Below are 12366 nucleotides of genomic sequence, written 5' to 3'. Positions count from 1 at the left end.
CATCATACACGATCGTGTGATCCAGTACAATCCGTTGACCAACGTTGTACGTAAAATCACCTAAGCGATAACATCGACACAAGAGAGGGGAGGAGGAGCAGGATATAAGTCAAAGTGCTGCGAGATGATTTTAGAGTTTCCCATTCCTCTCGACTGATGCATCGGGGGGAGAAAGAGGGAGGGAGAGAGAGAGAGAGAGAGAGAGAGAGAGAGAGAGAGAGAGAGAGAGAGAGAGAGAGAGAGAGAGAGAGATCTCATCATGTCTATACCAACGTTTGTGGATCTGCAAGGATTTATTGTCGGGAGAAATTTTGTCGTGAAGGAAGCTGCGGTTCTGAGAAAGGGATATGTTCTCTCGCATTACTTTTTCGCAAGTCCCGTACCGTGGAGCGTGCTTACAAAATCTGAGCGATGTCAAGTCTCATGGGTGATTAAAAATCATCATGGATTACAATGGGAAGACGGAAACGTTTCGTATGGCTTGGCTCAGCGTGTAATTACAACAGCTGTCGTTGGTACGATACACGAAGAAGAAGAATCGTCTGTCGTGTACGTTAAAGGACTTGAAAAGCGAAAATGGCTGACCGATATACTAGACGATGCGGGAAACGGCTATATTATTGAAACCTTGGATGCAGACTATGAAGATATTGATTCTCTAAATAAATTAGATATTACCAATAGTATGCGATGTGGAAAACATGTTAAGAATTGCGCATTACAAAATGTATTCAAAATATTTAACTGGTGGTCGCAACGCCAGAAAGAATTGCAAGAAAATAAAATATGTAAACATTAATATGTTTTATCTCTTATTTCCCCTTCCTAGACCTTTCCATGCGTTTCTAAGAATTTTTTGTCTGAGCGTTATCTCCCCTTCTCCTAAAATTCAATGCGTTAGAAGCATTGATCCCCCCACCACATTATACTTTTGGAAGATGAGCGTCATGTATACTCGGTTATTTCTTATACGATCAGTGTCGCGTTAACACCGCTCTCGTGGTTCACTTTTCATAACTCTCAGAGAAATGTATTACGTCGAAAGAAACGGAAACAGCGGCAGCGGCATCGGAAGACGCGTGAATAATTACGTACCGATTCGTGATGAAACTCCATCGTTTGAGAACAAATGTGACGAGTAAGTTTTATTTAACTTCTTTCTATCTTTTATATATATATTTTTTTTACAAATTGTATTATTACTATTATTTTAATTTTAATTTTTCTGTAGCATTTCGTTGGAACGTCGTGCGGTTCGTATACTAGGTAGACGATACGCATTGACAGCTACGGAATTCAAATTCCTCGAAATTGGTATCAACGTGGGTCCACCGAGTTACGTGGAGATTGCCATAGGAGATCATCGAGGAAAGGAACTGATATTATCTCTCGAAACGTGGAAGAGACGAGCAACGTCGCAATATTCAAAATTTACTTTGGAACAACTCTAAAGATGACTACAATTTCATAAGCGTTGGACCGCTAACAGTGAGAGTTCGTACGATTAACGACGTCAAACTCATAAGTCTCAAATCTTCAAATGTATGCTTGATGATGGTCGAATCGACATTACATCGTATGTTCGATCTCGATCAATGCATAGATGTAACTTTTGATCGATTGGGTAAAATTATCGAAACAGTTGATGCATCAAGTTTACGCAATTCTCCAATATCGCGTCCACTGTAATAAATCCAAAAGAAATATCGAATGTAATACGCGCGAGTGACGCTTTCAACAAGCATCAGCTCGTCGATTGTGAGCTGGCAGCTTTAGTTTTTAGTCCATAGTACGTAAGAAAAATATATACTATATACATAAAACATAAATAAAGAGTTTTAAGTCTAAATCATGACGTAATTCTTCGTACGCATTTCCATCCACCCAATCCTCTTCAAAGGAATACCGCTTATATTGTTTAATTCGAAAAAAAAATCCAGAATTACTTATATTGTGGGAGAGGGGGTGTACCGCAAGAGCACAAAAACTATTTTGTTTGCGAAAACATGTCCCAACGCGTTAGTCAGCCTTAAAATCCAATCCTCTTCAAATACCGTTGTTTATCAACCGGACATCGGTTTATGATTGTTTATACTTGTCATAAAACATCCAACACAAGCGTCCCCCGCCCCGCCCCGCAGCCCCCGCGCCTACGAAATCCCCTCCGTCCCGCGTGACGTCATTCCCCCGCGCCACCGAAAACCCCCTCCATCCTGCGTGACGTCACTCCCCCGCGCCGCTGAGATCCCCTCGCACCTCACCCCCCCTGAGATCCCTGCGTTAGAACCGGCCTATAACACTTACTTATTATTATATTATTGTCTTATATATTTTTTTCAGTTACAACAAAAATATTTTCCTTCCTTATTCATATTAAGGAACAAAATATTAGCATTATTTAATGATAAACAAATCGCTCCAAATACTTCAGCTCAATTTACATTAGAAGATTTGCCAGTAAATTTACCTGTATCGACTCTCAAGCGGAGTTGGATAGTTTTGAAAATTATTTAAAAAATAATCAAAATAATTTATCTTCCATGGTAAATATTTGTTATTAAATCAATAACTTTTTCTGTTACTATGTGATTTCTGTTAATACAAGTTTTAATATTACAGTGTTCATATTTAGCCACATTGGGTGGAAGAGATTTTACAGCCAAAACTAACAGGATTTTAAAGTATCTTTTAAGAGATGAGGTAGCTTCTAATTACAGTTTTTATGGTAAACGAATGAACAAAAGTCCCTTTTCTTCTTTAACTTGCTGCAGTGCTGTAGTTAGTAAGTATTTCTTTTTATCAAATTTAAAAAAGTTTATTATACAATTGTTATTATACGTTCACTATCCATATAAATTTTATTATGGGCAATGTTAGCTAAAACATATCCAATAAGGTTGTTCTAATGTTATTAAAACTTTATGAATATGCAGTTGCATTAGTCGCTTATCATTTACATTTATATTACAATTCTGAGCTGTTAAATATATAGATAACTAAATAAAACAACATGTTTATTAATAACATTAATAACAATTAAAAACATTGACACAGTAATAGATCTTTAGCTAATATCAATTATGACAGTATATTATGAAATTTTCTTTGAATTTTGGTCTCAAAAAATACTCTCTGTATTGCTCATTTCATGTATTAAACTTTTGTTTTTATAGAATCGGTAAAATCAACATCATCTCAGACAGAAAAAGATATTGAAGATGTGATTAAGGTATGGCTTAAACACGCACTTCAGCGTATAAAAAATCGTAATAAAAATAAAGCTCCTGAACATAATAATTAAAAAGAATAAATTGGTTTTCATAAAGATTAGGTTGTGATCCGTTTTGAGATAGAGTTTTTTGTTTCAAGTTTCTTAGAATTTATTTGTTTTATTCGGTACTTATATTTTAAGTTTTTGTCTACAGAAACATTTATTTTACTGTTCTATTTTAATTTTTATATTTGCGTTAAATTTATTACTATTCCTTGAAATATATTCATTAAAATATATTTAGCTTTGCTTTTTTAGATATCAGATAAGTATTAATTTATTTTTATACAAGAATGTTTTTAAATAAAAAAATCAAACATAAAAAAACAAAATTAAAACATAATGTAGGCGTTCGACAGTTATATAGGAGAGTCTCAAAAGTTGTAAGTACTATTTTAGATGAAGTAGTGCAGATTGAAGCTAATAATATTAGTGTTAATAATGGTAATATTTCAAATATTAATAATGATGAATGTTCCAATTATAATATTAATAATGATGAACGTTCCAATTATATTAATAATGAATGTTCTAATTGTAATAATTTCTCTGAAGAAGAAAGCTTTACATACACACAAAATGTTACTTCATGTAACTTAGATGTTATTGAAAATATTATTTCCGATACAGATTTATATGATTCCGATAGTAATAGTATAGTTACAAATCCAGTTTTATTATCACGAGATAATCATTCACTTTTGCAAAATGATGTATCTACAAAGCTACAAGACTGGGCAACAAATTATAAAATTTCCCATTCTGCACTTACTAGTCTTTTACATATTCTTTCACTTCATTTCGCAGAATTGCCTCTTCATTCTAGAACACCCTTCGAACACCTATACATATGCAAAATAAACAATTGGAAAATGGAGAATATTGTCACATTGGCTTAGCAAATGAATTAAAGAATTTTTTGGCACAAAATATTATGTTCTCAGCTGAGGTGCTTAAAATTGGATTTAATGTTGATGGTTTACCTTTATTTCGTAGTTCAAACATTCAGTTTTGGCCAATTTTAGGAATAGTTAAAAATACCACACAAAATAAACCATTTCCTATTGGAATTTTCTGTGGCACGTCAAAACCAATACCGTTAGAGAAATTTTTAGATGATTTTATAAATGAATTAGTTTATCTATTAAAAGAAGGTATTGAATTTTGTAATAAAAAATATCGTTTGGAAATTCACAGCTTTGTATGCGATGCTCCGGCCAAAACATATTCGAAAATGATTAAGTCACATTGTGGCTATTCCTCATGTGATAAATGTACTGAATCAGGTAATTATGTTCAACGAAAAGTTATTATGAGAAATATTTCGGCCTCAAAACGGACAGACGATTCTTTTAAATTACAGTTGGATAAAGAACATCATATTGGTAAATCACCTTTGTTAAAACTTGAAATAGGTTTAGTCACATCTTTTCCAATTGACTATATGCATTGTGTATGCCTAGGTGTTGTGAGGAAACTTATACATTCTTGGATCGATGGACAACCATTACAAGTAAAACTTTGTAGTAGATCTACAAATATAATATCAGAACGATTAATATCACTAAAGCATTGTATTCCTGCAGAAATTAATAAAAAGCCTAGATCACTGTCAGAGTTGCAAAGATGGAAGGCAACTGAGTTTAGAACATTGTTATTATATACAGGTCCTTTAGTTCTCAAAAATGTGGTTGATAAAGCCATTTACCAGCATTTTTTATTATTGCATTCTGCAATTACAATATTAATTTCTAAAAAGCATATTTCTGAATTTACTTGTGATTTTGCTGGTGAGCTATTAAAAATCTTTGTTAATCATTGCGAAAAAATATACGGATTACAATTTTACGTATATAATATTCATATGCTATCTCATTTGAGTGATGCACAAATATTTGGCCCTTTAGATGAATTCTCTGCTTTTGCATTTGAAAATTATTTAGGGCAGCCAAGCCACTTAAACAAATATACCATCGGTTAAAAGAACTTTCTATTTCCTCTGCTAATAAATATCTTACAACTAAAAGTTTAATAATGTATGAACTAGAACATACTTCTGGACCTTTACCAACAGCTGGTTGTCATTATAAACAATTTAAAAAATTGCGTTTAGAATCTTTTACTTTAACTATTAACCGTCATTCCTCTTCTGATTGTTATTGCCTCACAAATGACAATTTGGTACTGCAAATCCTTAATATTATAGTTGGAACAGAAGATGAAATTTTAATAATTGGTAAATATTTTCTTTCTTATAAGTCTTTTTATTCATACCCTATTGAATCGAAAGATTTATATATTTTTGAAGCAAAAATTTATCAATACAGAATCATACGAGGTCCTACAAGGATATTATTGCGAAATGTATACTTTTACCAATGGATAAAGTTTTGTTATCTATGCCTTGCGACGTCTTTTTATTTTTAATTTTTCGATCCTCCTCGGGTGTTGGAGAGGAGGATGTTAATGGGGAGCGAAAACGCCGTCAAAAACACAAGGCGGATAGAGATACTCGCGCTCGGAGGAACTAAGATGGAGGGTGTTCTCGCGCGCGCCGCGGCGAAGCGAAGGCCGTCTCGAAATCTCGAAGATGGGCGCCAGATACGGTCTTCCACGTATCAGTTCGCAAAATCGTCAGAATAACGCGAAGAACGTTAGCCTGTTTCGCCACGGGCCGACCAGCTCACCTAACGGTAGAGGGGCAGGGTCCGTTGAAAAGGATCTAGAATTATTTTATGCGAAGCTGTCGGTGATTACGAAAATTGACGAACACAACGGAATTTAACACATACGAGAAACGAACACTCAAATAAATTACGCGAATTTAATATAAAAGAGAAGGTAACAAATTTATTTAAATAAAAGAAATATAATAGAAAAGAATATAAAGGGAAAGAAATAACAAGTTCTAGAAAGAAATAGTAATAATGACATAAATTAGCGAGACTGAATTAACGAAATATAACTGAGTTTAACATAAATGCGAAAATTTGAAATAACGTACAACAGATCGACAGCGGTGATAACAATAGCAATACGAAATCGAGATCATAAGACAGCGGAGATATTTATCGTCCTCCAGGCCCGTTTTTATGGCCGGACTTTGCGAAACCGAACGGCGTTTCGAGAGCGTAACGGAAATTTCGACAATCTCCTCGAGGACGCATTTAACAGATCTATTCCCTTTGTTACTCGCTCTTTTAATCGACAGCACTATGTTTGAAATGAGGTTAATAATTGAGCGATAGTAATCAAGCGATTTGCGAAGACGAAAAATCTCGCTTGCTACGAGCAAGATCGATTCACTCGGAATTCGATAGCCGTCGGACGCCGCTTCGCCTCTTTTCGGCGTAACGCTTTCTATCTACGCGAAACCCTCGAATTTCGACACTTTCTTAATCTATTATGCACCGCGACACACTCCAATGTACGACAAATACCACGCAAATATCACGCAATAAACGCAATTCGTACCAGTATCAAGAGCGACAAGGACAGCACGACATTTGCCACGTCGTCACACGCACACGGTCACACGCTCACATACACGCTAATTACAGACGAAAATTGCCCGGAGATCGATTGCGGGGATGTCTTACGCGGTTTCGACAACTCTTTTCGACAGCACGGATAGCGGACGCATTCCCCGCGATTTACCGCGCACGTGGTCGATATACGAGAGCCGGTCACTACGCGTTTTACGACACCCCGAATCCCGGAGAGAAACGAACGGTTCCTTATCAGCTACGGCCTACGTTACGATCGTCCTTGATGCCTCGGTCGCTTGTCTCCGGTCGCCCGAAATACACGAAAATCGCGAGCTCGGTACAATGCCCGAGCGACAACGAGACACGAAAATGGCGACGGCGACAGAACGGCCGGTCCGCGGACGGAATCGCGTACGTGGCGTACAAAATAGCGATGGGCAACCTCACCGATACTCGCTCCCGTTGACAGGGGATGATCCTCGGTCTCGTCCTCTCGACAACCTCGGCTGTGACACACAAAACGACAACGACAAAATACGTTTCGCAGAACGACTACAAGCTGAGAGCGCCCGCACCAGAGTGATTCCCTGGATCTCGCGATCCAGGGTCGATAGCGGCGTCAATTCTGCGCGCAGGGGTGCGCGGGTTAGCGGCCAATAGCGCCGCGACACGCGAGGTATTACTGCGCCCCGCGACAACGCCGTATCGGGGGTCGTAACGGCCCCGATACTTTAAAAATGCTGACTTTCGGCGATCCTGTTATCCACGATCGTCCGGAGGTAGATTTTCCGTCCTCCCTCCTCTGAGGGTGGCGCCGATCCGGCCCGGTTATTTCGGCCCACAAGACAGATGATTTCCTTCCTTTATTTGAAGGGGGCGAAATCCACCCGCGACTCTGTTCCTCCGGCGTTGTCGTATCGGCTGTCGTAATGATTCCTCTTGGGCCTCTTCTGGTTTCCCTCCGGCGGGTTGCCCGACGTACAAAAATGATACAAAAAAAATAATTAATACTAGCGCGAAAAAGGATGATGGCTCGTCTCTCCGGAGATTTCGATACGGCTCTCGCAATCTTTTTCTGGCGCGGCCGCTCGGCTCGCGTCCCGTGAAGATTTCCGGGGCGGATGGACGCGCCTCGGGACGGCAACGTCACAGCCTTTAATACATTCATTATCAGTTTAATAATTATTATGTTTTTTACTTGAAAACATTCTTGTATAATTAATTTTTTAATAACTTTACATTATAATTCATAATTTTAATTGTTTATTTTATAATAAGATATAAATGTATATATGTTTGTTATAATATATATAACATTATATATACAGGGTGGACCATTTTAACCTTTAATGGAGAATAACTCGAAAACCAAGCCCGGGAGAGAAAAATGTTTCAGACAAAAGTTGTTTGGTTTCGAGGGGGCCATAAGATGGTATCATTGGTTTGACCTTGAAGAATTATTTGAAGGTCACATGAAGGTCAGCTTCAATTTCTTAAATGGAACCTACTATTTGTCATTGCACATTCTTGTAGCTTATCTTGAGAGCTTTCCAAAACACTATAATTAAGTACCTTTTCGTTAAGTACTTTTTGAGTTATGAGGCTTGAAATAATTTCTTAATTTTACATAAACCGTAAAATATCTTGTAAAATATTCATTTTTCGATTATCTTACCTTAATACATTTACGTACAAAATAATGAGAGGAATTAACTGGTGTAAAGAAAACACATAGTTGTTTTTAAGAAAAAATATGTAATTGTTAATTGCAAATTACATATTTTTTCTTAAAAACAACTATGTGTTTTCTTTACACCAATTGATTCCTCTCATTATTTTGTACATAAAAGTATTAAGGTAAGATAATCGAAAAATGAATATTTTACAAGATATTTTACGGTTTATGTAAAATTAAGAAATTATTTCAAGCCTCATAACTCAAAAAGTACTTAACGAAAAGGTACTTAATTATAGTGTTTTGGAAAGCTCTCGAGATAAGCTACAAGAATATGCAATGACAAATAGTAGGTTCCATTTAAGAAATTGAAGGTGACCTTCATGTGACCTTCAAATAACTCTTCAAGGTCAAACCAATGATACCATCTTATGGCCCCCTCGAAACCAAACAACTTTTGTCTGAAACATTTTTCTCTCCCGGGCTTGGTTTTCGAGTTATTCTCCATTAAAGGTTAAAATGGTCCACCCTGTATATAAAATATATAAAATAAAATATATAGAAAATAAAATGTTATATAGATATAAATAATATGATAGTAAGAGATTTCTTTCTAAATATAAGACATTTTTATATATAAAAGATACGGGCACTTACCGCTCGATTGATATCACCGATGCAAGTCCAAGTTTGATTAGCTTTATTTTCAGTTGCCACCGCCCACTTTGAATGATCGTGGCTGCTCTTAAAATCAATATTAAACTCTTGCATGGGAATTAATATAGACTTAATATTGTATACTCTACAAAAGAATCAACACTTAATTAAATCAGATGCAAATAAAATTTTTTAAACACTGAAGAAACAATAAAAGCATTATTACTTTATGCGCTCACAATCTGATGGTAATTTACCCCGTCCATTCAACCACGTTTCCGTTAATAAATTAGATTGCAAAGTTAGTGCGACAAATTTGTCGTATAAATCTATAAATTAACATTTATAAAAGTATGTTAATCATTGTAATCTATATATAAAATTATAGCAAATTATTAATTTTAAGTATATATGAGAATATTTTGCTTGCTCGTCTACCAATCATAGCTAATCATAGTTACCAGTCAGAAATTAAAAGTTTTTAAAATTTGACAAATATACAGCCCAGACAGCAAATAGGCCAAAAGATGTCTTAAAGACATCTAGAGGACTTTAAGGCGTCCTTTAAGTTGTCTTTTGGACATGTGTGCTATCTGGGAGGATGTTTCACATATTAATATTAATAAATGTTTTATATATATGTTAATATTAATATATGTTACAAGTTTTCTCTGAAACTTGACGTCGTACAAAAAAATGTCTGACATAATTTATAGACTTTTGAGAGAGAGAGAGAGAGAGAGAGAGAAGTCAATAAATATTAAATTTTAATTAAGATCATTTTTCAAGATTGTACAAAAATAAATCTAATTCTTTAAATGGAATCAACCTAATTTTTTTATTCAAAACGTATTTCTTGCAATATTCGTTAAAAGTTATAATATAAGGTAGAATAAAAATTGGCTCAATTTTTGTCTTACTCCTACAACTTTTTACGAATATTGCGAGAAATCAACTTATATAAACAAAATTAGAATGATTTCATTTAAAAAAATTTGGATCGATCCTTACATGATCTTGAAAAATGGCCTTAATTAAAATTCCAGATTATCAATGTCTCTTTACTCTCAAAACTCAATAAATTTTGTCTAAAACATTTTCTTACAGTGTAAAATTTCGGAGAAAACATTTTGTAATAATACTTCGTGTAAAAACACTTTGTAATAATACTTTGAGTAACACTTTATGTAATAATACTATATATTGTAATAATACTTTGTAATAACACTTTATGTGAAGTATTCTTGTATAAGTCAACATACTTCTTACTTCAAAAAAACATTGCTCATTAAAGTAATCCAGTAAAAAAACAAATATAGAGATGCGTGTACCATGCTGCCACTTGTTGCTCTTAGCGAATGATGTAAATGTAATGTTATTAAGTGATTTTAGTATCAATTTGCTGCTGAAGGGTGCTTTTCTGATTCGCTTTTGGTTGGCTGCGTCTGTGAGCACCGAATATGACTGAGCGAACGGGCTAGGTGTGTTTTTCCTATATACTAGTATCTCTCTGTACATCAGCTGTTGACCGATTGAGTTGAATTGATCACTGTTCATAGAGATGCACAGGAAGCTCTGTCCGTAATTCTTCCCGGATGATGGGTAATCATACTCAGATCGATTTCCCGGAGCCGGATTCTTCTGCACATCTTGTTCCTAAGGGATTTAATTTAAGCAGTATTTCTTTCATTCAAGGTACCTTAGGATTTCGTCTATACCACTCATACGGTATCAAATAAGATTAAATGAGAAAATCGAACCACTCGAGTAACTAAGAGGTTCTTAATAATTATTATAAAAGGATTAGAAAAAGAATAAATGATAATTTTTACAAACTTTAAAAAAATATCTTAAATCATATTAATTAAAATGAACAATTGTCATCTGATCTATTTATAATCGATCTTTCTTATTAGTAAATATGATGTAAATAAATTATTAATCTTATGACATAAATAAATAATTATAATAATTAGTATTATAATATATAATATATAAATATAATATATAATATATAATATTAAAAATTATTGTTTATAAGAAATATTGAATATCGGAAAAATCAGTTAATCTCGATACTCTGATATATTCAAAATAATACTGCATACCTGTCTTGTGCCATTACCGCTGTTGGGTACAGGTGGATAATTCGGGACGCTATGTATTAACCAGAAACCTTGTTGCATGTTCGCTATTACAGCGCCCTTCGTATGGCCATATTTTCCATTAGGAGATTTATTAGGCGGATCATCATTATACAAAATCCAGAAAGCCTTCGTAGCCTCTGTCTGAAAGTTCGTAATCATGTAAACACAAAATATTACATACTCATTAAGGGGATCCTAAAGTGACTTTTTTACCGATATAACATTATATTTCTTTTGTACCGAAATCTTTTTATTAATTGCACAGAATAGTAAATGCTTCTCCACGATTAAAGTACACACAGAAACAAACCGGGAACCTCCCGATTTTATGTTAAAAACCAAAAAAAAAAAGTCGTAACAATATTTGCTTAATATAAAAGTTTTGCAGTTTGTATGTACAAAATAAGATAGGTTCCCGCTAGATATTGCACGAAGGAATATAAATAAACTTTTAGAAATGAGTTTAGAAGCATTCTAAACTCATTTCTAAAAGTTTATTTATATTTCTTCGTGCAATATCTAGCGGGAACCTATCTTATTTTGTACATACAAAGCAAATATTGTTACAGAAGCCGATAAAAAAATTGTAATTTTTCAATTTTTTTGTTTTTTAACATAAAATCGGGAGGTTCCTGGTTTGTTTCTGTGTGTACTTTAATCGTGGAGAAGCATTTACTATTCTGTGCAATTAATAAAAAGATTTCGGTACAAAAGAAATATAATGTTATATCGGTAAAAAAGTCACTTTAGGATCCCCTTAAATAATAATTTAAATTTTTTTTAAAATCCATCTTTTATTTCAAAACTTAAAAAAACCACAGTATTATGATTTTTGAAAAGAAAAATTCTTTAATAAAGTATATAAAAAAATTAATAAATATATTTAAAATTTACTAAATTAAAATTACAGTTAATTTCTATATTTATAATTAAAATTAATAGAAAAGAAATAAATTTTATATGCAAAACAGTAAATATAAAAAAATTGCAATACAGTGCAATTAATTTATTTAATAAATAAATCTAAATAAAAAATCTGTCAAACGCATGACAAGACGTATATGATGTATTTTCTCTTACACTCGTACATCATTGTATAAAAGTGTCAACGTATTTCCTGGTATAGAG

General features: G+C 34.1%; 1 protein-coding gene across 1 annotated transcript; it reads right to left on the bottom strand.

Annotated features, from left to right (window-relative positions):
* Window positions 1-6190: 6190 nt before the first annotated feature.
* On the bottom strand, window positions 6191-12362 carry LOC145975395 (deoxyribonuclease-2-beta-like; the record flags this gene model as incomplete). The annotated part of the gene is made up of 6 exons (XM_083105870.1): window positions 6191-7912; window positions 9092-9236; window positions 9318-9420; window positions 10423-10747; window positions 11200-11379; window positions 12327-12362. Coding segments are annotated over 6 exons (1263 nt in total), but the record flags the coding sequence as incomplete, so codon positions are not given.
* Window positions 12363-12366: the final 4 nt, after the last annotated feature.

Source organism: Camponotus vicinus, unplaced genomic scaffold, assembly GCF_025532165.1.
Source record: "Camponotus vicinus isolate PSW18456_S1 unplaced genomic scaffold, iyCamVici1.0 SCAF_1, whole genome shotgun sequence".
Taxonomy (NCBI): Eukaryota; Metazoa; Arthropoda; class Insecta; order Hymenoptera; family Formicidae; genus Camponotus; species Camponotus vicinus.
Note: the sequence above shows the minus strand (reverse complement) of the source record. Positions and strands in the feature narration are given on the sequence as shown.